The sequence below is a fragment of the Peromyscus leucopus genome, chromosome 4, assembly GCF_004664715.2.
Source record: "Peromyscus leucopus breed LL Stock chromosome 4, UCI_PerLeu_2.1, whole genome shotgun sequence".
Taxonomy (NCBI): Eukaryota; Metazoa; Chordata; class Mammalia; order Rodentia; family Cricetidae; genus Peromyscus; species Peromyscus leucopus.
In genome coordinates, this window is record NC_051066.1 from 67,089,608 (window position 1) to 67,111,384 (window position 21,777).

At 43.2% G+C, this 21,777-nt stretch overlaps 1 protein-coding gene across 5 annotated transcripts in view; it reads right to left on the reverse strand.

Moving 5' to 3' along the window:
* The window catches only part of C4H11orf49 (chromosome 4 C11orf49 homolog), a 171,383-nt gene that overhangs the window by 87,759 nt on the left and 61,847 nt on the right, over positions 1-21,777 (reverse strand). For all 5 annotated transcript variants that reach the window (XM_037204990.1, XM_028878909.2, XM_028878910.2 and 2 more), the window contains one exon: positions 16,165-16,295. In XM_037204990.1, the coding sequence (XP_037060885.1) occupies positions 16,165-16,295 (131 nt within the window). The remainder of the gene's footprint in view (positions 1-16,164; positions 16,296-21,777) is intronic.

Below are 21,777 nucleotides of genomic sequence, written 5' to 3' on the forward strand. Positions count from 1 at the left end.
GATAGAGGCAAGTGGACTTTGAGTTTGAGACCAGTCTGGGATATAGAGTGAGTCCCTGTCTAAAAAAAATAAATAAATTAAAAAAAAAAAAACATCAGCAATAACAAAAATTTTAAATGAAACGAAAACAGTCTTTCAGTAGTTCTCAAGCTCTTAACATTTTTTAAGGATTCATTTATTTACTATGTGTAGGAGCTTTTTGACTGCATGTACGTATGTGTACCATGCCTGTGCCTGGTACCTGCGGAGTTCATAAGAGGGTCTCTCAGATCCCCTGGAACTAAGCCGCTGTGTGGGTGCTGGAAACCGTACTCCAGTCCTCTGCAAGGGCAGCAAGCTGAGCCATCTCTCCACCCAGTTCTCCAACTTCAGTGAGCTTCACAGTTGCAGCAGAGTGTTGAAAATGCCTGGGCCAGCTTTAACTTGGTGTGGGGTGGGGCCTGGGTGTCAAGATTCTAAAACACTCTCTAAGTGAGCTAAGGTCGAAAACACTTCTGTGTTAGCACTGGAGCAAAGAAAACAAGGTCTCCATGTCCCCAACCTCAGTGACGCTGACCACCACCTGAAGGGCTTGTTAAATGATGAAACCCCAGACTCATTGAGATGGGATCAAGGAATCTGTCTTTTTAACAACCCAAGATGTGTAATTAGAGTTCTAAAGAAGGGCTGTAAATCAGGGTCAGGTGGTGGCAGCGGGCATGAAGAACGTGTTTCAATGCCAAGTAAAATAAAACTGGAAGAGATTAAATTTTCAACACTATTTATATTTGCTTTTATATACTTCCAGCTTAAAACCCACCAAAACAATCAAATTTGAGTATGGTTTATTAAATTGACAACTTTAACCTAAGTTGGTTTATTTTGATTCATAGTGGATAAACTCAATTTAGTCATTTACTTTTCTTTCTAACAGAACCATGAGAGAGAACAACAGACTTCAAAGGCCTAAGAGGGACCACTTAACTTCTGGGAGATCTACTGTAGAGGTGGGCTAAACAGCACAGTACGGGAAAATGACAGCTCACTCTAATGTTTGAAAAACTCTTGGTTGCATGTACTTTAACTTTCAGGATCTGCATCCTACATCCTTCAACACAAAATGTAACAGGGAAGCAAGTACTGTACTCCCTTCTACACTAAGAATCAACATTCAAAAGGAAAGGGAGCAATGATTTGTTTTTTCTCTTGAAGACAGGGAAAATGGAACTCAAAATAAAGAACTAAGGTAAAGGCAGAAGGATCAGGGGGTCAAGGCTAGCCTCAGCTACATAGCAAGTCTGAGTCTAGCACAGGATATCTGAGACTCTGTCTTTAAAAATAATCTGTAAACTCTATAGTAGCTAAATTTGCTCTTCCTTTGTCTGCATAAATGGCAGACAGACCATCAGAAGCAATGAAATGTATTCTTATGCCTTAATTCCTGTGATTACATGTTGGGCTAGAAAATGATACAGTCATCTCAGAGACTAAAAGGCACAACATGTATTGAAGTCCATCTAGCAGCGGCATGATACTTACTGATAAGGGCACTGGGCTGTGAGTCAGAAAAGCCAAATTTAGACTTGAGTCTACTGTTAGCTAACGGGGAGAACTTGGCCTCAATTTTTAACATCTATACTTAGGGTTGAAGTAGATTTGTTTTCATACTATATTCTTTCTACAGGTCCTGCAGTTTTTCAGAGGCGCCTTTAAGGTTGTATACAGATTTAATTTCAATTCTTATTAAAAACACACTTTTCTTAGCCAGGTTTGATGGTGTACGCCTTTAATCCTAGCACTTCTGAAGCAGAGGCAGAGGCAGGAGAATCTCTGTGAGCTTGAGGCCAGCTGTGTCTACACAGTGAGTCCCAGAAGAGCCAGGACTATGTAGAGAGACCCTGCCTCAAACAAACAAACAAACGACCACAACTTTCTTTAAAATCTATAAGATTTACATGGCTGGAAATACGGCTCAGTGGGAGAGCACTTGTCTACGTGTGTGTAGCACCGATGAGTAAGTAAGTCTTGCTTTAGCTTGGTGGAGTGTGGTAGAAAGTACAGTCCGAGTGACTCAAGAAGTGCAATGCACACTCAGCAGACTGCACAGTAAATCTGAATCTCTGACACTGCCAGCCAGCGTTCATGGGGCAACTGGTTATGGAGCTTCTTCTGAGCTACAAATATACATATTTGAAGTTGTAAGTATGTCTCAGATTTGCATGTTTTTAACTGCTCTATGTTTTGTTTGTTTGTTTTGCTCTATGTTTGTGATGCTAGAATCAAATCTAGGACCTCCCAAATCTAGGCAAGTGCTCTACCACTGAGTCACATCCCAAGCTCTTTCTTTTCATCCAGGGCTAGACACTTGATCTTAGCCAAAAGGCCGAGAAGCGATCACCCAGGGCTATAATGGCATAAAGGATATACAAAATCTTCGTACCTAACTATGTCTTGTTTTTGAATGATCCAGTTATGGAAGCAAACAAAGGAGATATATTATTTGTATAAAATGCTTGGAAATTACAAAATAGAACTTTCTAAATGTCAAGATACTAACAACTAGTAAAAATATAGTCACTGTGACTATATTTTCATACAAATATGAAAATATATTTGTGACTGTAAATGCAATAGTTAAAAAAACTAAATAGAGTATTAAACACAAAACTTACAAAGTCAAGTGAATCAGCACGAACAGTTAATTCTGCACAAGGATTTTCCCAGTACTATCAGACGATGTTACCGTAATTGATAGAGACTGTCCACTCTAGTGTAATCCTTTAAGCTACAGACCTTCCACAATCATCTGCAGCAGATTTATATCAGTAACTGCATTAGAACTAACTTCTTTCCTCCCTTCCTATTGAGACAAGAGTCCATTACGTAGCCTTGGTTGGCCTGAATATGCAGCCCACACTGGCCTTCAATTTGCAGTGCATCCTCCTGTCTCTGCCTCTTGAGAGCTGGGATGACAGGCACAAGTCACCGTGACCAGCTAGAATTCCTCCTTGGAAGAAGTTTTTGTTTGGTTGGTTTTTCTTCCCCACCCACACTCCCAACCTAGGTTCTTGTTCTGGGCAAGCACTAAGACACTGAGCTAAATCCTCAGCTCCCAGAATTCATTCTGCTTTTACTGAAGTTTTCTGACTGATATAAGGTAGGGGTGAGAATAAGAATCAAATCAAATAAGAAGTTACTATTATTTCTGTCTTTCTTTTGTTTTTTTTTTTCTTTTTTTTTTTAGACAGAGTTTCTCTCTATTGCCCTGGGTGACCCAGAAGTTGCTATGTAGACCAGGCTGGCTATGAACTCACAGAGTTTCTTCCTTTGTCTCTCATACGCTGGGATTACAGGCCATGTATCACCGTGCCTGGCTATATTTCGATCTTAAAGCAAACCCATAAAATATAGGCTTACCATGTACAATTTGATAAGGCAGAGACACATGTTATCATACTAACAACTTTGAATAAAATGTTGGTGATGTATCAAAACAGGTTTTGGACTCTATATGAGAAACAAAATTACTTTCTGAAACTATGAGGAAAAGTATGTGTCATGCTGATTAGTGGGCACTACTTACCATAAGAATCCCAGAGATTGGAGGCTTAAGACTGGCAATACATTTTCTTCATGTTCTATGTGGACTAGAAATCTAAGATCCAAGTGCCAGCAGAGCTGATGTCTTATAAAGCATCCCTCCCTGGCTTGTAGACTTTTCTGTCCTCACACAGCAGAGAGAAGGAGAGGAGGAGTGGGCAGGAGCTGATAACGACACTGACCCTAGCAGATTAGACCTACAGTCATGACCTCAGCTAGCTGCCTGCTATTAGGCTATAACTAAATACAAAGAGCTTGGACTTCACATCAGGAGGTTTTTCTTAAGGGGACACAACTCAGTCCACAGGAGCCTGCAGCTCATACATGGCCCTCTATGATCCTTTGACTTTTTGGCTGGAGGTGTGTGTAGCTCAGTGTGAAATCATTTGCCTGGCATGTGAAAGGTCCTGAGTTCAATTCCGAATGCCACCCAGGGATGACAATGGAGGAGGAGAGAAAAATAGACAGTGATACCTTTATTTTTCTTTAAAACGTTAAGTGTTTGTATGTGTATGTATCTAAGTGTGTACAGACGCATGTACATGTATGTATGCATGTGTGTGTAGGCCAGAGGTCAACCTTAGGAACCCTTCACCTTGATTTCTGAGACAGGCTCTCTCACTGGGGCTGGAGTTCCCTGACTCAGTCAGGCTGCCTGGCCAGTGAGCCCCAGGGATCCCCTGGTCTCTGCCTCCCCAGCACAGGGATTACAAATGTGTACCACTTCCAGGGTTTTACATTGGTGCGGGGATTGAACTCAGACACAGCAGGCCTTTTACAGAATGAGCCATCTCCCCAGTCCCCAAACAATCAAGTTCTTTAGCTAGCTGAAAAATCATTCATTGTTTTACCCAAAGTGATCATTCTTCTTCACTGAGGAATGCGAACAATTCAGCTTTGACACAAAAAATAAATGTATTACCACTTTTTAAACATCTGGATTACCAAGTAATTATACAAAAAGGTTAGAATGGAAACCAGAATGTTAAACACAAATCTACCGGTGTTTGAGGCTGCTTGTACACATGAGCTACAGTTTCCTTGATGTGCTTTTATCCTACAAGCAGATCCTGGAAAGCTTTTCCTCTAAGGTTAGGGATAGGGCAGGATGCTTGCCTTTGCCATTTTTACTCAGCATATAGATGACGTTCCAGATCAATGAGGTACAACACACGTGCAAGTAAGACATTGGTCCAAACAGAATAAAATAAATGCATCAAGAACAGCAATTGACCTCTGGCCTCTACCTATGTATACATATGTGAACACCCCCCCAATCCCCCCACCCCCACACACATCACACTTACAAACAGAACAGAAAATAATCATTAGTAAGGATATAAACAAACTGGAGACTCTTGCATTGCTGGTGAGGATGTAAAATAGTGCAGCCTTTACAGGAACCAGTAAAGCAGCTACTCAAAGTAATTACTATTACCAAAATTCAGCAGTAATCTAGTAATATGTGCCCAGAAGAACAGAAAGCAAGGACTCAAACAAGGTATCTGTGTACCTGTGCTTAGTATTACCCACAAAGGTGAAAATGCAGAAGTAATCTAAGTGTTTGTTAACTGAAACCACAGATAAACAAAATATGGTGCTTGTCCACAGTGGAGTACTATTCAGCCATCATAATAGTTAAATTTTAAAACACATTAAAACATAAGTGAGGCCAGGCGGTGGTGGTACACGCCTTTAATCCCAGCACTCTGGGAGGCAGAGGCAGGCAGATCTCTGTGAGTTCAAGGCCAGCCTGGTCTACAGCGCGAGATCCAGGACAGGTTCCAAAGCTACACAGAGAAATCCTGTCTCGAAAAACCAAACCAAACCAAACCAAACAAAACCAAACAAAACAAAAAACCAAAACCAAAACCAAAACAAACCATAAGTGAGTTTGGAACCATAGGCTAAATGAAAAAAAAAAACCCCAAACATCCCAGCCATAAAAGGGCAGCTGTACAATACTAGGACAGTCCAATGGGTTAGGACTAAGTATGAAGGTGGGTGCCAGGGACTGGGAGGGGAAACGAGTCACTGTTTAAGGAGTGCAGTTTCAGTTTCTCAGATGGAAAGAGTTCTGGAGCTGGGTGATGGTGACGGAAGAGTGAGAATATGCTCAATGCCACAGAGCTAGGCACAAAACCGTAGTTCAAGTGACAAATAGTATTCATGTTTTGCCACAGTGGAAATAAAAACATGCACCTGGAGAGATGGTTCAGTGGTTAAGAGCACTGGCTGCTCTTCCACAAGACCCAAGTCCGGGCAGTACCCATGTCAGGAAGCTCGCAACCTCTTATAAGGCCAGCCCTAGAGGACCTGGTGTCCTCTTTAGGGCCCACAGGCACTCACACCCATGTAGCAGACAGACACTCACTCATAAATAAAACAAAAATAAGTCTTAAAAAGAAGAAAAATAAGGGTTGGGGTGGCTCAGTGGGTAAGTACTTGCTTTACAAGTGTGAGGATCCGAGTCTGAATCCCCAGAACCCACATTAAAAAACAAAGCAAACAAACAAACAAAACCCCAGGTACATGGCATGCACTTGCAACCTAAGCAAGCTGAGAGGAGGTGGAGCCAGTGCGTCCTGGTGCTCACTGGCCGGCAAGCTTGGTGAATTTCCAGACCAATGTCTGAAACAAAAGGTGCCTGAGCAACAACAGTTGAGGTTTGTCCTCTGACTTCCACACACGTACACACAAGCACACACACCTCCTCACACACATGCACACTCTCTTTCAATGTTTAAAAAGTACTTAGCCCTAGACTCAACACAGTTATTCCTAAGATCTCTTTTAATGACAATGCTTTATAAGACCCCATAATAACAAGAAGAAAAAGAGATGAGATTCTAGTGGAGAAATAACTCCTGACTCCCCATCTTCAGAATTGAGAGTGTAACTCTGCCTTTTAGTGATTATGCAGGGGCCAAAAAGCTTTAGCAACAGTAGCAAACTCCGAGGGGAGGGGCCAGGCAGGAAGCTGAGCAGGTGAAGCAGGGCAGCTGGGGCGTGGTGAGTCTGAGGCCACACGCCAGCCCTGTCTAACCGGAGCAGCTGCAGCCCCACCCTGATGATCTGTCCCCCTGAAGGAATGTGGGCATGGTGTTAGGAGGGGTTGCCATTCTTCAAGTGAAGTTGTACTTGAGATTTTTATGTGTAATGCTGGCATCTAATTTTTTAAAAGCATTTTAACACTGCGAGCCAAGGGAAGGTATCTGCAGGCCAAGGCATGCACAGTTGGACAGCCACGAGTTTGTGATGTCTTTCAGAATACAAATGAAGAAGGGTGTGGGGGCACATGCTTTTAGTCCCAACACTCAGAAGGCAGAGGCAGGAGGATCTCTGTGTATTGGAGGCCAGCCTGGTCTATATAGGTAGAGTTCCACGACTACCAAGGCCATAAAGAGAGATCCTGTCGAAGGAAAAAAAAGAAAAGAAAAAAAGAGTTTCTTTGCACTAATTTTTTAAGGTTTGCATACAGTTAAGGAACTAAATCATTCAAACCATTTGGAATGTACCAGCAGGTACTGAAAACTACTTTAATTAAGTAGTACTTAACTATAGTTACAGTACAACTCAAAGGTACTTAAGTACAGTACTAGTTGTTAGTGAGCTCTTAGAACATGAACTTCAATGTCTCCATGAGGTTGGTACATAAGTAGTAACCACGGTTACATTCTTTTATTCTGAGACAGGGTCTCACTATCTTGCCTCAACTGGCCTTGAACTCCTGGAGTCAAAAGATCCTCTTACCTTAGTCTAAGTACTTGGGAGTATAGTTTCACATCACCATGCTAGTCAAGGATACATAGTAAGACCCTGTCTTTAAAAAATAAAAAATAAAAAAAAAAAAAAAAAATAAAAAGCAAAAAGCTCCTATATGATAAAGGAAAAACAAATTTCTGTAGCCAATCTACAAAGCAAGTTCCAGGACAGCTGTCACACAGAGAAACCCTGTCTTGAAACCCACCCACCAATCCCGCAAAAGAAAAGAAAAGAAAAGAAAAGGAAAGAGAGAAAGAAATAAGAAAGAAAGAAAGAAAGAAAGAAAGAAAGAAAGAAAGAAAGAAAGAAAGAAAGAAAGAAAGAAAGAAAGAAAAGAAAGGGAGGGAAGGAAGGAAGGAAGGAAGGAAGGAAGGAAGAAAGAAAGAAAGAAAGAAAGAAAGAAAGAAAGAAAGAAAGAAAAAGGGAAGGAAGGAAGGAAGGAAGGAAGGAAGAAAGAAAGAAAGAAAGAAAGAAAGAAAGAAAGAAAGAAAGAAAGAAAGAAAGAAAGAAATCACTTACCTACATTAGGAGGTATGGCTATAATTACTGGCAAAATGAATAAGGGTCTTGCCCTCATAAATCTTATAATCTAATAAGGGAGATGGACATTAAACAGTGTCATTCAAATAAATACATTTTCAGGAATCATAGAAAATGATGAGATTATGAGAAAAAATACATGTGGGGAGGCTGGAGAGATGGCTCAGAGCTTAAGAGTTTGGTTCTAGAGGACATGAGTTTGGTTCCTACCACCCACGTGGGTGGCTCATAACTGCCTTAAGTCCAGCCCAATGACCTGAGTTTAATCCCTAGAATCCATATGCGATTTCCATACATGTACTATGGCATGCACGAGTATGATATGTACATCTATATGCACACACACACACACACACACACACATACACACACACACCATAAACATATAAACAAATAAATAAATCTAGAAAAATTTAAAAAATATAGAAAGGCCAGGTGTGGTGATTCATGTCTTTAATCTCAGCAGAGGTGGGCAGACCTCCAAATTCAAGGATAGCCTAGTCTTCTACAGAGAGTCCAGGACAGCTAGGGCTACACAGAGAACCCTGTCTTGAGAAACCCTATGTCTTAGTTAGGAGTTTACTATTGCTGTGAAGAGACGCATGACCATGGGCAACTCTTATAAAGAAAACATTGAATTGGGGTGGCTCACTTACAGTTTCAGAGGTTCAGTCCATTATGATCACGGCAGGGAGCATGGTGGCCTGCAGGCGGATGTGGTGCTGGAGCTGAGAGCGCTGCATCTTGACTCAGAGGCAACAGGAAGTTGACTGACTGTCACACTGAGGGAAGCTTGAGAAAAGAGACTTCCAAGCTTCCCCCACAATGACAAGCGTCCTCCAAAAAGGCCACACCTCCAACAGCACCACTCCCTTTGGGGGCCATTTTCTTTCAAACCACCACCCGTGTATTTATGTACACACACACACACACACACGTATGAAAAGGAATCGTGGAGGATACTCATTTAGAGGAGGAGGGTTGGCACAGGGAAGGCCCTTCAAGGAGCTGACTTAAAGCCAGACCTGAAAGGATAAGGAGGTTAGCAACCCCAGGGTCTTGTGAGCTGAGGGAGTTGAGCAGGAGGAGAGCTGGGATGACAAAGCATTCCAGGAATGTTTGTGTGACATGTGGGACAGACCCAAATAACTGAAACGGGAGCATTAAACAGGGAAGGCTGAGCTACTGGAGGCAGGAGGTGAAAATTTGAGGGGACAGACATTGTCAATGTTTTTCCTAGAGAAAAATTTCTGAAGAAATCAAAGTGAAAAAGGAAACTTGGGAAGTAAAGAAAGGGGAACTAGTGAGCAGGAGCTCAGGAAGTTGTTTGCCTCTGCATCTGTTGTCTCCTCTCATTCTGGGGAACCAAGGGGAGGGCCGCCAGGGAAGAGCAGTTAAGCAGGGAAGTCAGGCCAGAGCTCTGGCTGAGTCTATCCAGCTACATTTCCCTCCAAGTCACCCAACATGATGGCGGGTATTTTAGAAAACTCAGCAGATTTTTAAAAACCATGTAATGAGATATTGAAAATTCTCTGATTCGCCGGGCAGTGGTGGCACACGCCTTTAATCCCAGCACTTGGGAGGCAGAGGCAGGTGGATCTCTGTGAGTTCAAGACCAGCCTGGTCTACAGAGCGAGTTCCAGGAAAGGCGCAAAGCTACACAGAGAAACCCTGTCTCGAGAAAACAAAAACAAAAAAACAAAGACAGAAAATTCTGATTCCTAGAGTTTAAAGTCTAAAAGTGGGATTTTTGATAGGTCTCTGATTACAAGACCACAGACTCCACGAGAATAAGAATTTCTGCCTAAACAGTGTGATAAACAAATGTTACAGATTGAATCCACCAAGACCATGAAGACAAAGACACAGTGAGCTCAGGATGAAGTGACAGTGAGGGTGGCGAAAAGGAAGGAAGGGAGGGAGGGAGGGAGGGAGGAAGGAAGGATGGAAATTGGAGATATAGAGAGAGCCTTGAACTTCTTGGCAATATTTTAGATCCTGGCATTCATTCATTTTCTTTTTTTTTTTTTTTTTTTTTTTGGTTTTTCGAGACAGGGTTTCTCTGTGTAGCTTTGCGCCTTTCCTGGAGCTCACTTGGTAGCCCAGGCTGGCCTCGAACTCACAGAGATCTGCCTGGCTCTGCCTCCCGAGTGCTGGGATTAAAGGCGTGCGCCACCAACGCCCAGCTCATTCATTTTCTTAAAAGACATATTTTTATGTATGTGTGTCTGTGTGTGAGTTTGTACATGTGAGTGCATTGCCTGTGGAGGCTGGAGGAGGGTGTCAGGTCCTCTGGAGCTGGAGTCACATTGGTTGTGAGCAGCCACCTGATATGGCTGCTAGGAGCTGAACCCAGGTCCTCTGGAAGGGCAGCAGTGCTCTTAACCACTGAGCCATCTCTCCAGGCCCTGGGATTCATTCTTACCTCTTTCTCACACACAATCACTCAGCATATCTTATCAAAACGTCTTCTTAAATAGCTCTCCAGATCCACAGTCATTCTGTCTCCTACCTGGTTTCTGCCTTCAGCCTTAGTTAACTGCCTAGCACTCTTTCCCACACTTGTCGGTGACAGGTTTCCATTAACTTCAGGAGAAAGCATGCATTTCTTTTTAGGACGCATGAAGCCCTCATAACTGGGTCACATGCATTCAGGAAGTCCAGCAGAGTGTTACAAACATGGCCTTTGTGAATATGAGCTGTGCTGCTTGGAAAGCTTTGTGGCCAGCCAGCAAGACGGTGCAGTGGCACTTGCCTGAAATGGAGCCCTGGAGTCTACACAAACGGGTACGAGACAACTGACTGACTCCACAAAGTTTTCTTTTGATCTCCACCCAGCACACACACACACACACACACACACGCACGCACGCACGCACGCACGCACGCACGCACGCACGCACGCACGCACGCACACACGAGTACTACTACTACTGATGATTAGTTAAGTCTTAAAACCTTTGAGACATGTGCTTTTAATTCTCTGGCTTTTAGTTTCTTAACGTGAAAAGGGGTAGGAATCGTCCTGACTCATGTTTGCTTTGACGATTAACTGAATATATGTAAACAGTTTTCTCTGGCTGACACACAATAAGCATTCAGCACTATTTCCTTTGAATCTTCAATGAAGATTTTTCTCTCACAGGTTAAGCCCCAGTTAGGACGAACTTTCTATCATTTTCCAAAGGAATCATTTCCTGTCCTCACATTTTCAAAATTCTTATTTGCCAGGGCATCACCTAAGGAACTGTACAGAGAATCACACAGTGTTTGTCCTTTCGTGACCTGCTTAGTTCAGCAAGTCTAATCCTCAGGGTTTCCAGGGCTGAGGATGTAGCTCAAGTTGGCAGAGTACTTGCCTAGCAGGCACAAGACCGTAGGTTTCATCCTCAGCACTGCTTAAAAACATGCATGGTGGTGCATGCCTGGATCCCATCACTCAGGAGCCAGTGGCTGAAGGATCATAAAGTCAAGGTCATCCTCAGCTACCTACTGAGTTCAAGGCCAAATGACCTATAACAGACCTTTCTCAAAAAACAGCCAACAAAACCCAGGTTGAATGGTGACCCTAACTGAAAGAAAGAGATTAAAGGTGGGTTAACACTAGTCTCCGCCATTTTTTTAAAGATACCTTTTTACTTTAATGTGTATATATGTGTGTGGTAGGGCTATGTGCACATAGGGCAAGGTGCCTTTGGAGGCCAGAAGCTTTGGATTGCAGTGGAGCTGGAGTTACAGGCAGCTGTAAGCTGCCTGACATGGGTGCTGAGAACTGAACTCAGATCCTCTTCTAGAGTAACACTTGCTGTGCTCTTAACCACTGAGCCACCTCTCAAGCAGCCCCTCAAAATAGCTTCTACTGATAGCATACCACTTTCACAGCATGGTAAAGTCAAAAGATCACCAAGTCCAACCATTACAAGCTAAGGATACAGTTAAGTTACTTAAAAGTCAGATTAATGCTTTGCTGGTTTTAGGTTTTCAGAGCTGGAATTGAACCCAGGGCCTTGTATAGGCCAGGCAAGTACTAGACCACTGAGCTACACCCCACCCCTTAATATTTTGCTTTTAAGCTGCTGAGATTCTTACACAGTCAACACCAGGTATATTTTGAGGTCTTTCCATCTGACTGGAATGTATGGCCTGCTGTTTCCTGGTAGTTCTTTAAACTCATAAAATGTACAAAGTTTGTAGCTAGAGAATCACATATCCCTGAACAACCTTTCTCAATGTTATTCTAGTTTACAAAGTCTGGCCACCTTGGTCTCCCTAAGGCCCTGTACCTGTGTAACTCCAGAACACTGTCATGCTCTTTGCCTATCTCTCTCCTTACACTGTTACCAACTCTGTAATCCCAGCACTTGGGAGGTGGAGGCAGGAGGATTGGATGGAGTTCATGGTCATGTTTGGCTACATAGAAACTCTGAAGCTAGCCTGGGGTACTTGAGACCTCATCTCAACAAACAACAAAGGCTACTATGCTGTGGATATCGTTCTGTATAAATAAAACACTGATTGGCCCGTGGCTAGGCAGGAAGTATAGGTGGGACGAACAGAGAGGAAAAAAGAAAGAACAGGAAGGCAGAAGTAGTCACTGCCAGCCGCCACCAGGACAAGCAGCATGTGAAGATGCCGGTAAACCACGAGCCACGTGGCAAGGTGTAGATTTATGGAAATGGATTAATTTAAGATGTAAGAACAGTTAGCAAGAAGCCTGCCATGGCCATACAGTTTGTAAGCAATATAAGTCTCTGTGTTTACTTGGTTGGGTCTGAGCGGCTGTGGGACTGGCGGGTGACAAAGATTTGTCCTGACTGTGGGCCAGGCAGGAAAACTCTAGCTATACTACTATCAATCACTCTGTCTCTAATTAATTAATTAATTAATTAATTAATTAAAAGAGAAATAAAGAAGAGGAAAGGAAATGCCGAGCGGTGATGGTGCAGGCCTTTAAGGATTTCTATGAGTTCAAGTCAGCCTGGTCATCTGTTTCTTGGGTCTCATAGTCACCACTGCCTGGTAAACAGTGTATGACAATAGTTGTTTCAGGTATTATTGTGTCATGATGACAATTCTCTTGATAGATACTTCTTCACAGTAGATGTACCTACCGTTATTTTATCAACTGAAAATATATCAAATATGTATTTCTGCTGGTAAAGAACAAAGCTCTTAGCAACACTCTTATTGAAAGAAACTGAACAAAAAGCTCTTTGGGGTTGATACTCCCAAACAGAAGCAAAGATTAACTTCAAATGAATTTCAGTCTTTTCCAGGCTCAGAAAATTCAGATTAATCTCTCCACACTGAAAGAAATACCAAAGCAAGGAGATGAATTTTAAAGGTCTTTTACATTTGAATAGATCTTTCTGCTTCCAAAAGTCTAAAGTTGCCCAGATAGCAAGAGGCTTACTGTAGTGTTCATGAGATTATCTGAAACTCAGACACAGGAAAATTAGCATCATTCAGAACTCAGTCGTGCAGAAATGACATTGAATCTCTGTACTCGCTAAAAACTGGAAGAAAATGTTTCTTGCTGGAGGGGTCAACTCCCTAAGTTTCTACAGGTGGCTTCGTTTTAGAAATGCTGAGTTGAACTCCAGCCTCCTTCACTACCTCCCAGAAGGTTAGCCTCTTCCTGCTAATGTTAAAATATGAACATGACGCTTTAAGGAAATTATCTGCAGAAGAACAGCATAGTGCAGCTTGGCTGCATCGGGGCCGGCATCCAACTGGGGTAGGGGTTAATAAATCTTTTCCTTCCGAGCTCTGCCTCCAAGAGCTTTCCCTCATTCCGGATTAAAACCAGGAACTGACACACTCTGGAAGGTGTTCCAAAGTTTCCTGGAAGGAGCTGAGACAGAATTAAAAGTGTTTAAGCAAAGATTTTAGGCTCATCTAGACACAAACTTTGCAGTTGGTCTTCAAGAAATAGGAAGCTGCATAACTGAAATGCCTAGAAGCGAGTGTCCAGCATGAAATTTAGGTCTTGTTTATGGCCCGAGAGGATCAGAGAGAATTTGGGAGGTGCTTTCCTCAGCAGCTGGATGCATCACTGGCAGCTGCGATTAGAAAGATAAAGAAATCCACATCTGCTTAGAGTTCAAATGCTATATGAATCCCTTGTGAAAGTAAATAAATTCCTGAAGAGGCCCCTACTTCTAAATCAGGAAAAAATAGGGTATTTGGACTGTTTTCCATAGTTATCTCCATATGCCATATCACCAAAGCCAATCCAAGGTTCTTCAGCATAACAGATCTTCAATGACCAAGAAAGGCTTGGCAAGGACAGGGTCCGCTGGAGTACAGGCTTCACTTACACACAGAGTGTGGACGCTTATAGAGAGAGACCAGAGGGCTAGTTCACTTAAGGTTGAGTCCATCTTTCATTCTGTAAAGGGAAGGATGCTATTACGAGTATTCTAGATGCTTCTTATATGGCAGGAGAACAGATGTGAGCAATCTCTAGGGGTTACATGTCAACGACACAGCGATCAAAGCTGAAGTAGTGGAAAAGCGCTGTGTGAGCACATCAAGTGAATGAATCCAGGTCCACTGCAGCTTGACAGAGGGCCACGTGTGCAACCCTCCTCCAAGTGACACAATTTCATCAGTTACCAAGTGGGCAAAACAATACCCATATTATCTGTTTGTTAGGACAGGTGAAATGATCTAATAAGTACTGGATCACTTTTTTAAATGGCCATACATAAAGAAGCACAGAACTGCTCAGAAGAGCAGGTGGGGGCCTATAAACTCAAGGAAAACACCCACTTACTCTAACATGGTGAGCCACTGTGTGGGTGCTGGGCACTGAACTTGGGTCTTCTGCAAGAGCAACAAGTGCTCTTAGCCACTGAGTTAATTCTCGGCTTCCCCTCCCCCTCCTTTCCCCCATGTGTGTTTTGATAGCATAGGCTATCCCTGAACTCACAATCTTTCTACATCAACCTCCTAAGGACTGGGATTACAAGTGTGAGCTGCCATGGCCACCTCAACAGTTTTTCTCCCTATCATTTGAGTAGCATCCCAAAAACATTGTCTTCAAGGTGTTTCCTTTACACTCACAATTGGCTGGTTGATAGAAGACACCTTGTTTTGGCTTCTCTCGGGTGTTGACATGCCTTCCTCCCTAAAATTAAGCATTTCTAGGTTCTGATTTCAAGTGATATAACTCAATTTTTCCCCTTGCATTTAGAGGCCACTATAGGGTTAGTAATTGCCTAATCTCAATGTTCTGTTTTGGAGAACAGAGGGGCCCAAGGAGAGGGAGAGAGATGGGATATGGCTCACTGAACATTCAGAATATGTACAACACTTAAAGTATGAAGTCCAGTGTCTTACATAGGCATCAGTCATGGCCCCCAAACAAAACCACAGTGAGATCAAAGATCACTGAGCAAAACCACTTCAAAATATGAAGTGATGATGAAAGAGTTAGACATACTGAGGGAATCACCAGAGAGAGAGAGAGAACACCACACTATTGTAGAAATGGTGCCTATATCCCTGCATGATAGGAACCTGCCACAGAGCTTGAAACTGTAAAGAACACAATGCTGTAAAATGCAGTAAGTGAAATGCTGCAAAATGCAATCTCTCTGTATTTACTTTCTTCTTTTTATTTATTACACAGCATCTAATATTGCCCAGAGCAAGAGCTTTGGAGTCAGGCTGCGAGGGTATTAATCTTGGCCTGTCATTTACTATGTAAATCTTCCACATTGCTTAGCCCTCTAGTTCTGTTTCATAATTTGGAAGATGCAGAGTAGAGTAGCCAGTAGAGAGGGTTGCTGTGAAGGTTAAGGAAGTTATTACACCTCATGTGTTCAGAACTATATTTGGTTCTTAATGGGCATCATTGTGATGATGGCTAATAAAATTTCTGACACAGCAATAGTCATCTCCTCAAAATAAAGTATTCCAAAGCCTGCAGTTAAACCATATTTATAGGACCATAATCAAGACATATGTGGGCTGACAAGATGGATCAGAAGGTAAAAAGGCACTTGCTACCAGGCCTGATGACCTGAGTTCAATCCCCAGAACCCACAAGGTAGAAGGAGAGAACCGACTCCTCAGAGTTATCTTCCGCCCTCCAAACGTACTGTTACCTCCAGATATGCATTCCAAAGACATTAAATCGGTCACTTTGGCAACCTGCACACACACATAAGCACATACCCAATACATAAATCTTATTTTTCAAAAGGGAAAATGTTTGGAAATGGTAGAAAAGGGGAGGGTGGAAATGGGGGAGATGGAGTTAAGAAGACTTACCACCGTTTTTGCCTACAGTTCGGAAGCATCTCCAGAAGGCCCGTAGAAATGATGCTCTATTGTGAGGTGTGGCTTGGATAAAGCTGAATTCCCGAAAGAGAATGTGGGTTCCTTGGCATACACTGTTAAAACTGGAAAGAGAAAAATGAAGAATTCATCATTAGATGAGCTTCAGAAAGCTGGAATCAGAAGGAAAAGTGTAACACCAGGTAGAACCACTGATTAACAGGGCAGGGGGCTATGTTTTCCACTAGCAAAATGCTCAACTACTGATCAAGTCCTTCTCTAAAGAAACCTTGTACAACTATGCCCCTCTGGAAGGTCACGTCCACCTCTTCCGTGCGCCTCCCAGGAAGTTTTAAGGTTACTAGAGCATCCTTGTCCTTACCAGGAGGAAAGGGCTACTTGTTTCTTCTGGAGGAAGACTTCTCCTTCACTCCACCGGCACTGCAAAGGCCTTCAGCAGGCCTTGCTTCCCTAAGGCATCCTTCCGTATGAGCCCGACCTGTCCTGGCTGCTACAAGGAGGACATGGCTGAAGACAGACCTGGATTACCTGTCTGTTTTAGGGTAGTACTGTACTGTGTCCACCCCAACAAGAACCACAGTCACATCCCATGTGACAAAGGAGAGAAAGGTTCCAGAGGAACACTAGACACAACTAGAAAAGGAAGAAGTGGCCCCTCAACGAGAATGTGAAGCAAAGCCCCAGGGCCCGTGTGAGTCATTGTTTAAACTGGGCCAGGGACAGGAGGAAAAATGTACTCTGTTGCTTTTGGGTTTTCCTGCCAAAGAAAGAGAGGCTGTAGAGCCCAGTGTATTCTAAAAATGGAAATTGCATAGGAGAATAGGCAATTATCCAGTAATCACCACCAGCAAGGGCAGCCTGCAGACTCCAGGAACTCCTAAATTCCCTAACAGGAAAATGACGAGTGTCCCACATGTTCAGTTTTGTGGCCAGAGACCCTGACCCAAAGGTGGCAAGCAGTAAGGGGACATTAGTAATTCCAAACTCCAGTTTTCATCCGATGGCCATCTCAAAGGAGGCTATGGATCACTGAACTGAACAAGAAAACATTTCAAGAGCCATCTAGTCCATTTCCCTTCTCACAGACAGGCTCCCCTCAGGGGAGACTGTCTACCGTCTTTAACAGAACATGTTATCATTTAGGATAAAATCAGCCTTTCTAATATTAACAGTGCTGTGATGAAAAGCCAGATTAAATACTCTTCTCATGGAAAACTACCACAGAAATCAACTTTTAACACACCACAAGTCAGCAGAGAGCATCCAGCAAGACATGGTACAGAAGAGAGGCCTTTAAAGTTATGAAAGGGTTAATCTACCCATGAAGTTCACAGCAATGCCACTGTCACCTTACAGAAGAAAATTAGATCTACAGCAAATGAGCCAGGAGAGCTGACAGACTGCATTTCCAGAACATGGAGTCTACAATGATAACGTTGTATCCTAAATGTATGATGCTATCAAGCAAAGAATAGCTTCCCAAAGTCCCAAAACATGTTTTATACTCAGGGAAGAAAGCTGGTGTCTAGGTCATGATCTAAACTGCAAAGGAACTAAGGATGATGAAATCACATCCTTAGTACAGTTTTTTTTTTTAATTTTAAGTGTGTGTGTGTGTGTGTGTGTGTGTGTGTGTGTGTGTATACACACATAAGAATGCAGGTGCCCACAAAGGCCAAGAGTTTTCAATCCTTTTGGAGCTGCTGTTCCAGACAGGTGTGAGTCACCTAATGTAAATGCTAGGGATTAAACTTGGGCCCTCTGCAAGTACATGCTCTTAACCACTGAGCCATCTCTCCAGGCCCTCCATGCAGTTTTAAATACTATCTTAGATGCAGCATTCTCACATGCAACAGGCGTCTTGTGATTCTATCCCTGATGCAACGCAGGCCCATCATATTTCACTTATGAGTCTCTAGTGATACAATATGCTTAATGTAAATGATTTATTATTTATTTACTTATTCATTGATTTGGGATGGCAGGAGATGTGAGAGGCAAGGCATATATGTGGAGGTCAGAGGATAACTTGTGGGAGTCAGTTCTTCCCACCATGTGAATTCCAGGAATGAATTCAGGTCATACAATGCAATGTGAAGCTCTTCAGCTTCAGATTGGCTGCTCTCACTGTATGTCATTCACTGAATGGGCAGACTTTGGTTCTGGTTAATTTCACTGCACAATTATCTTTTACTTGTAGGTTCTTTGTAATAAAGATTTTTTTTGTTTTTTCTGTTTTTAATTTTTATTTTATGTACATTGGTGTTTTGTTTGCATGTATGTCTGTGAAATGTATGTCTGTGAAGGTGTCAGATCTCCTGGAACTGGAGTTACAGACAGTTGTGAGCTACCATGTGGGTGCTAGGAATTGAACTGGGGTCCTCTGGGAGGGCAGTAGCAGTCAGTGCTCTAACTGCTGAGCCATCTCTCCAGCCCTATTTTTGTTTTTCAAGACAGGGTTTCTCTGTGTAGCTCTGGCTGTCCTGGAACTCACTCTGTAGACCAGGCTGGCCTCAAACTCACAGAGATCTGTCTGCCTCTGCCTCCCAAGTGCAGCGATTAAAAGCGCACAGTCAGGCACAATACAGTTTTAATAAAATAAAATGGAAAGATCAACATTAAAAATATCACTAATCAGCCAGGTGGTGGTGGTGGTGGACTTGAAGAAACTGTGGCTGGGGCCCTCACACATTGTTGAGAAAATGCATGGTTGCCTTTCTGTAAAACAATGTTATGGTTTCTCAGTAATTTCAGTATTGCTTACATATCCCCAATGGGGAGTAGAGAAACTCTACTCTTATTTGTACATTAGAGTTGTAGCCACACCTCTGCCATCCCAGTGCTCCTGGGGGGGGGGGGCACGGACGGACAGGGGGGAGGGGGGGCACGGCAGAGGATGGGTGTTCGGAGACAGGAGAATGGCCAAATATTGTTGGCTACACAGCCCAATTGTGCCGTAGACAACCAAACAAGAGACTCTGTCTCAAACAAGGTGGGAGGTGAGGACCAACACCCAAGGCCGTCTTCTGACTTCCACACGCACTCTGTTGCACACACGTGCCCACGTTCACACACACACACAAATGCACACACACAAACACAGGAGAAGAAAATTCTCAAAACAAGGCTGTGCCTAGAAACAGTGTAAGAGTCCCCACTTTAAAAATACACTTGCTTTTGTTTAATTTTGTGGTTTTACTTCCCAATTTTTGTTGTCTTCAGATCATTACTAATGCTTTCTTTGTCTCATGGAGGACCCTGGCCATGCTTACTATCTTGCGTACATCAGTTCTCCTTGAGTAGACCGGAATTTCAGTGCACAGGCATGTCTTGAGTGGGAGGTTTCTCCCTCTCACCAAGGAACAAACTCTAGCCTAGATCAGCTCATACACTGGATGACTTTACACGCCATCTTGACATCATGATGATGTCACAGACACTGTCACTGAATTCCTGTGTAGCATAAACGCCTGAGTATTCAAATTTCACTATGAAAATTCTTTCATTCTTTCAATTGCTGGGGTTTTTCTGAAAGACTGGAGTTTTGTTCTTCCAAAAGTTGGCACACTCCAAAGCTACGTTCCTCTGTACAAATTGGTCCCTGATGTAACAATCCCTGGATTTGTTCTTTCCTTCCTTGTAAAGCTGAGATAAGGCCTAAAGCTCTTAAATGTTGTCTTTGCATTGCCTATCTGCTGCAGACTTTGGCAATGGTAACTTGGTGAGAGAAGTCAGTGGAGCATGACCGCTCGGCCTGGGTTGCAGAACTCTGAAGTGGTTTACAGCACACTTGAGCAGAAGTTGCCTTTACCCATTGTCTTCTACAGAGCTACAAAGACCTTTCTAGACATGAATTCCGCCAGTGTTTCTAACACCTACTTCACTGCCCTGTCACTATCTGTGTTCTGTTAGTCTACTGTGCAGTGTGCCCACTGCGGGTAGGGAGTGATGATCCTGTGTGCAGGAGGATTTTGACAAAGGTGGTCTTCAGATGTAGTGCATGTGGAATGAGCTTCTGTACGCAGATATGAATCAGGAAAACTGTTGGGTTTATTGATTGTACATTCTCTGAAGCAATAAAGAAGTGAGTCCAACTGGAATAAAACACAGAGACCAGGCCAGCTGGATGGTTCAGTAGGTAATGGCATCTGCCATCAAGACTGTCGTTGACCTGAGTTCTATCCCTGGGACCCACGTGGTATATAGAGAGAACTGACTCTAGCTTGTTTTCCTCTGGTCTCCAAGTGCACTCCATGGCACTTGTATACACACACACACACACACACACACACACACACACACACACACACACACAGGCGGATACATGCATGCTCATACTCTAACTCAATCAGTAATGTGATTTAGAAAAAAACAACCCAAACACAGAGCCTGCCACACTGCAGGTGACAACTGAGAACCTTTGTCTTCTCATTGCCAACAATGGCTTAGTTACAAGCAGAATATCCAAGACCTCTGAATTCTAAAATAACCCCAAACTGGGCTAGAGAGCTGGGTCAGCAGGTAAGAGCATTTGCCAGATGACCTGAAGTTGTCCTCCAGGCCAGGTATGGTAGTGCACATCACCCTCCCTCCCCCTCCCCTCCTCACACCCCACCCCCGCCCTCTTCCTTGCATGACAGGGTTTCTCTGTGTATCTCTAGCTGTCCTGGAACTCACTCTGTAGACCAGGCTGGCCTTGAACTCACAGAGATCCACCTGCCTCTGCCTCCTGAGTGCTGGGATTAAAGGCGTGGGCCACCACCACAGTAGTGCGTGTCTTTAATCTCAGTACTTGGGAGGCACAGGCAGGCGGATCTTTGTGAGTTTGAGGCAAGCCTGGTCTATATAGTGAAGTCAAAGCTAGTCAGGGATATATAGATCTTGTCTCAAAAACAAAAAAGGAAAAAGAAAAAGTTAAAAAAAAAAAAAGTGGTCTTTCTGACCCCCATGTATTGTCATTACAAATAAGTAATACGTAATGTAAAACAAAAAAAATTAGTCCCAAACTTTGGAAGAATTCAATAGGGACTAATCAATCCTCAATCACTATGCAGGTGGACCAGCCTGGAAACAGAGCCGTCACTGTGACAGATGTGATTGACAGCTTCTGGAACAGTGACAGACCCAGGCAGCCTCCCCGTCACTCTAGCCCTAGCTTAACACACTGGCATTTCAAAGTGAGATCTGTCTTCTGCCGAAGTAACTATCTCAGCAGAGTTCATTTTCAGACTGCAGTATTAGTGATACATTTTCCTGCATTAGGAAGAGAAAAACTTATCCCACAGGCCTTAAGAGCTATGAAAAGTCTCTGCAGGGGAAAGAAGAAGTGCTAGTTTCTTTCCTTGGTCACTTCAAATGCAGCCACCAGATCCCAAAAAGAATCTCCCTAAAATAGAAGTGGAATAGAGCACTTGTCCCAAATAGGCCTGTTGCTAAGGCTGGAGAGTCTGTTTCCATACAGGTCAACTCCCCAGAAAGGCTAGGCCAAGGGGCTTAGTTCTCACATGCTGCTTTCTCTGGGAGTCAGCTCTCCCTGCAGGACCTTGGCTTACTAGTATTTTTATGTCGATTATTTTGTATGTGTGT